Below are 5,915 nucleotides of genomic sequence, written 5' to 3' on the forward strand. Positions count from 1 at the left end.
CTTGCACAAAAGGAAATGATGACTTTAGAGTCATAATCTTTCAACACTGTAAGATACCCAGTGCCATAACAGGAGTCACTTTTGGGGCTTTCTTTTGGGTTTCTAGTTTGTTTTTTTAGCAAAGGGGAAAGTGGCTGTTTTAGAGATTCCATCATTAAATGTGCACACATATAAATAAATAAACATGGGCAAATAAGTAAAACACCTACTTGTAGAAAAGACAAGTATGGCCAGGCAGCTTGTCTGTAGACTGAAGTTCATGTATGTAATTCCTGCCTTGTTTCTGCCCTCATTTTCTCTTGATTGTCCTTTCTGGTCTTTTTATAGCTACTCCCTCACCCAGTTCACCCTGTTATCCTTCTGAGACAATACGGGACAAATCATGGCTTTTGAACCTGAGGTTGGGCAGAAATAAGTGATATAACGGACTAACAGTGCAATCCTAAGAACAAAGTTTGAGTCAAGTGGCACCTTAAGACCAACAAAATTTAACTCTGTGTATAAGCTTTCATGTGCATGCATGCTTTATCAGATCCTAAGAACATTTTCCTGGGAGTGAGTCCTATTGAATAGAGTTAGTAGGATTCTGAGTAGCCCTTTTTAGGATTGCTTCTGTACCACTTCAAACTATATTGGAGGGGGTCATATTTTTGAATGTTTCAATACATTAAAATCTTATTGCACATCTAACACCAGCACGGAAGAGGGAGGGTTAGAGTAGAACTTTTCCATTATGCCACTGTTCTGCTTGCAGGGAGGGTTTCATTATATTAAGGGATCAGCAGAACTCAGTAGAGGGATTCTGTGCAAATATCCATATATCTAAATATGGAAGGACATATATCCACAGAATTCCTGCCCCACACTTGGAGCAGCTTTGCAGCAAAGCTGAAATATTAGACAAAGCTTGTGTAATACTTAGGCTGCAAGTGTTCCTGTTCATGCCTGATTCATCTCACAATCGCACGACCTTATAGATGCTATAGTTGACTACAGTATCCACGAAGCACTGTGACTGAATTGTGGATGCACAGGAGTGTCTAATGCCTGTATTATAAAGGTAGTGGAAAACAATGTACATGTACAATTAAACTGCTGCCACTGGTTGAGAAAGCATTGGGGGGGGGGAGGCAAAATGGCTGAAACAAAGCCTATGACACCAACATAGCCAGTGTTGTCATCAACTTGCTCTGCTGCTTGGCCACCGCTGCCAGTGAATTAGAGGGAAGGGGAAGGCTGTGGGTGGCATTTAGCAAATTTTTGTTGATAGTGGTCACTCAAAATGAAACACTTTTGTTCTAGGGCTTTCATGGTAAAGGCACTGATTATAAGGCCACCTGCTTGCTTCTATAGGTGGTGAGGATTAGACCTGAATTTTGGTCCCCTGTTGCTAGTTGAGATAAAATACATTTTGTAAACAAATACATTATATATATATATATATGTTAGGCAAACTGTACAGTACTGTAAGCATCATTTCTCCATAAGGCACTGTAGGTGGTGCTATGAACATTAACTTTCCAATCAGCTGCTGTAGTACCATACTTTATCAGCAGGGGTTTTTACACAGAAATGTAGTAGGAATCAAGGTAATGCTCCTGCTCCGCATTCCAACAGGTATACTTACAAAAATGTATAAATTGTAACAGATGGCTTTTGCTGGTAGTTATAAGAGTGTTGACAGGGGCTGGGGACTTAGGAAAGGAATCACAACACAAATAGAAAAAATACAATGGAATGGCATTGAGGGGTGATTTAAACACAGATTCAGTCCTATGTGATCGAGCTTCCAGTGATGCCATTTGAACAGACAAAAATGCAACAGTCAGGTTCTTGAGTCAGAACTGTGCAATAGCCCTTCATAACCAAGCTGCAGTTTAAAAAAAAGCTCTTTTCATAATGTCTTAGGGTTCCACCTGAGCTGCATGCATCCTCCTCCCAGTGGCGTTTCAAAGCAGCATCTAATGCTTTTAACGCTGGCGCAATAAAGCAGGCACTATGAGCTTGTCTGGAAGTTGACCACAGAATAGGCCCACTTCAGATCATCCCCTGTTGAAATCCAGGTGTCCATTTGGCTGCTTCCTTCTGGACTCAGCCTTCAAAGAACTGCCTGTCTGTCTGTCTGTCGAATGTCCCACTGCTGTTAGACATCATGGTTCTGGTGACAAACTCTTGAGTGACTTGTTTGGTGAGGGTGCTGCCACTCTCCACCCGCTGAGTGGTCATCAGCATGCCATCTGCAACAAGATAGGACATGAGAAGGACTGATTTAAAAGGTAAAGGTAAAGGTTTCCCTTGCTCGAAAGCCAGTCGAATCCGACTCTAGGGTTGCGGTGCTCATCTCCGTTTCAAAGCCGAAGAGCCAGCGCTGTCTGAAGATGTTTCCGTGGTCATGTGGCCGGCATGACTAAACACCAAGGCGCACGGAACACTGTTACCTTCCCACTGAAGTGGTACCTATTTATCTACTTGCAATTTCTTGCTTTCGAACTGCTAGGTTGGCAGGAGCTGGAACTAGAAACGGGAGCTCACTTCGTCATGTGGCAACTCGGGTCTTGAACTACCAACCTTCCACAGCCTGCAGTTCAGCGTCTTAACCACTTGAGCCACCGCAGCTCCATAGGACTGATTTAGCAGTGTGCATATTTGCCTGTTTTTGTTATGGACACATGCCGTGCTCATCTGGGAGTCAGCCCCAAGGAATAAAGCCGGACTTACTTATGAGTAAACATGAATAGGACTGCCCTGTAGACAAATTTGACTGGGGCAGACTTGCAAGATTCATTTTAGTATCACTGCATGAAAGTGGCTGCTTGGGTATTTCAACCCAAAAGTCAAGAGTTCTGAATGTACAGAAAGGTTCTCTTGCTCTAGTGAAATTGATCGGTATCGTTAGTGTAACAATGTTGTATTTCAGACAAGTACCTAATTCACCAGCCGTGACCTGGATAGCCCAGGCAAGTCCGATCTCATCAGATCTCAAAAGGTAAGCAGGGTTGGTCCTGGCTAGTATTTGGATGGGCAACCTCCAAGGAATACTGGGGCGTAATGCAGAGGCAGGCAGTGGCAAACCACCTCTGAAATGTCTCTTGCCTTAAAAACAAGTCGAGCTCACCACCTAGTGGTGTATAATGCTAAAAGGAGCGAAAACTTCTGGCTGCCAGACTGTCTTCGAATTTCCTGGCTAAACATACCTATTATTACCTAATTGACCCTTTTGTACTGAGAAGGTGATCTTGACTTCATTCTTGTTTATTTATTCCTGAACATATAGATCAGGAATAGGGTCATCTCTGCTTCATTAAGAGGGTATGTACTCTTTCTAGGGGTGTGCATTCAGATATACCCGAGCTGAAAATATACCCGGAAAACACCTTATCAGTATTTTTCGGCATCCCAAAGATATCTGGGATTTTTTTAAAAAAACCAACCCCCAGCAAAAACCTCCCCCCGATATATTTGGGATTTTCTGGGAAGATCAGGAGCCAGCATTGCAGCTCCAAGGAACTGCTTTTTCTCTTCTTTTTTGTTTCTGTGTCTGGGGGTTTCTGTGGGCTTCCCCACTGGTCTTGTCAGTTTCAAGAGTCCCCCCCCCTTTACCTGCCTTTCATTGTGTTCCCTTCCCATTTTCTTGCACAAAGCTTGCAAAATCCCACTTCCCTTGCTTGGATTTCTTGTGACTCTGCTTTGAGATCAGTTCTTTTAAACTTGCAGTGCCAGTGGCATGGGCACATTGTAACTGGTTGTGCTGAGCTTGCAAAATAACCCCCTCTTGCTTGGATTTCTTGTGACTCTGCTTTGAGATATGTCCTTTTAAAGCTTGCACTGCAACAATGGCACTGGGTTCTGCTGGGCATTCTGTACACTGGATTGGTTGTGCTGGACTTGAAAAAATGTCCACCCCCTTCAATTTGTACTGCAGGGATTATCTGATTTGACATTAGTCCTCTTTTGCTTGCATTAACACATTGGCACTGAGATCTGTGGGGCATTCTGTACACTGAACTGGTTGTGCTGGGCTTGCAAACCACCACCATTCTTGTTTGGATTGTGGTTCTGTGCTTCACATCAGTCTTGTTGAGCTGCCATTACCTCAGTGGTACTGGCTTCTGCTGGGCACTGGTTTTGCTGGGCTTGCAACCTCTCTCCTTGCTTGGATTTGGATTCTGTGTTTGACATCAGTCCTGTTGAGCTGGCATTGCCACAATGGCATTGAGTTCTGTTGGGCACTCTGTACATTGCACTGATTCTGCTGGGGTTGCAAAAATGCCTCCCCACCTTCAATTTTCTACTGCAGATATTCTCTGGTTTGACCTTAGTCATGTTGGGTTTTATTGCCCAAGTGGCACTGGTTCTGCTGGGTTTGCAAAATCCCCCCCCCCACCCCCTTCAGTTTCTACTGCAGAGATTCTCTGGAACTTTGTTCTGCTGGTCTTCTCTTGCCCTTGCCTTTTTCCCCTATTTCCCCCCTCCATTGGAAACAATGAAGGATGGGTCACCTTTTTTGGTGGCTCATAGAATTGGACCCCTTGGTCCAAACTTTTTGAATCTTGGGAGTCCTTCTAAGGAGAGGCACCAGCAGCTATGCCACAAATTGGGTGCCTCTACCTCAACCATCCCCCCCAAGACCCTACGATACCCTTGGATAGATTCCCCATTAACTATAATGGTCTCCATAGCGGTCCCCAGAAGATACTGGAAAAATTGGTATTGGAATTTGGGAATATCAGGAATACCAATTTTTTTGGTCCAATATACCCAAATCCGAAAAATTCTGGCTTTTTTTGTGCACACCCCTAATTCTTGCTCCTTCTTCAGTTAAACTCCTCTCAGGATCACTGGGGTTAGTGCCCAAGCAGCATCCCTTGTGGTAAGCAATTGTGTTAAGACACACACACCATGGTTAGGGGCATTTATAATTATGTTAGAGAAAACCACTAATTTAATGGATATTGTCAGCGAGCTGCCATTTCCTTGGGACGTGTCCCATCCCCCTCCCTGTCTCCCAAAGCCTTATCCTGTCCATGTAGTGCCTCTGTAACTGCCAAGGTCTCCAGCTGGTGTGATGTGGTTTTATGTCTTGAAGCTCTGGCTTGTTTAGGTTTCCCGTGTGAACTCAACCTGTGTTTATGGAATTGGCCGTTGCTGTTCTCAGCCCGCTTCACGCCTTTTCTAATCTGTGAGCCTGACGAGGGAAATATGTTCATTGGTTTAAACCTGGTTTGAATTTCCTTTTAATACACCTTCCCTGGGTATTGTAGTTATTCTTAACAATCTCTGTATGTTCGTGATCAACCATGCTTTGGAAATAAATCTTTCTTCTTTTTGAACGTGGATCTATTCTCCTGATTTGGGATCTAACATTTTTGTTAAGAATCACTTTTTCCCCCTCACCCCGAATCTGACTCCGGTCATGAGCGGGGCCGAAGGGAAACCTCCATATTTCATGGGAGACCGAGGTGCCATCCCGGTCAACGTTTCGACGTCGGGCTCGATGCCGACCGAGGGAGTCGTCGGGGGAGCGATCCCGAGGCATGAGACTATTCCCTGGCCGCCTCCTACCCCGTCACAATGGGGAAAATGGGAGACGAGGACCACGGAGGATTGGACTATGTTTGATACTCAAGGCACGAAAGAGACTTTTGCTCATCGTGGGAGTGGACTTCGGGAAAGCCTGTTTGAGCCAGACGTGTATCCCGAAAGACCACGGAGCTGCCCGGCAGAAACTTTTCGGATTGAAGACGATTTCTGGCCGGACGAACGGGCGAGTGAACGAGACCGGGATGCTGGTGCGGGACAGGGGGAGCCCCGGGATGATCGATTGGATTACCTCGAACGTTCCGTGCAGGACTTAATGCGCACGGTTACTGAGGTTTTCAATGCAATTCCACAGATGTTGGACGATCGCATAACGG

At 45.0% G+C, this 5,915-nt stretch overlaps 1 protein-coding gene across 3 annotated transcripts in view; it reads right to left on the bottom strand.

Moving 5' to 3' along the window:
• Positions 1–1,674: 1,674 nt before the first annotated feature.
• The window catches only part of ITGB4 (integrin subunit beta 4), a 127,477-nt gene continuing 123,236 nt past the window's right edge, over positions 1,675–5,915 (bottom strand). For all 3 annotated transcript variants that reach the window (XM_015414478.1, XM_015414477.1, XM_015414476.1), the window contains one exon: positions 1,675–2,237. In XM_015414478.1, the coding sequence (XP_015269964.1) occupies positions 2,092–2,237 (146 nt within the window). In that variant the 3' untranslated portion in view covers positions 1,675–2,091. The remainder of the gene's footprint in view (positions 2,238–5,915) is intronic.

This window comes from Gekko japonicus, unplaced genomic scaffold (assembly GCF_001447785.1).
Source record: "Gekko japonicus isolate JY-2015 unplaced genomic scaffold, Gekko_japonicus_V1.1 scaffold277, whole genome shotgun sequence".
Lineage (NCBI taxonomy): Eukaryota > Metazoa > Chordata > Lepidosauria > Squamata > Gekkonidae > Gekko > Gekko japonicus.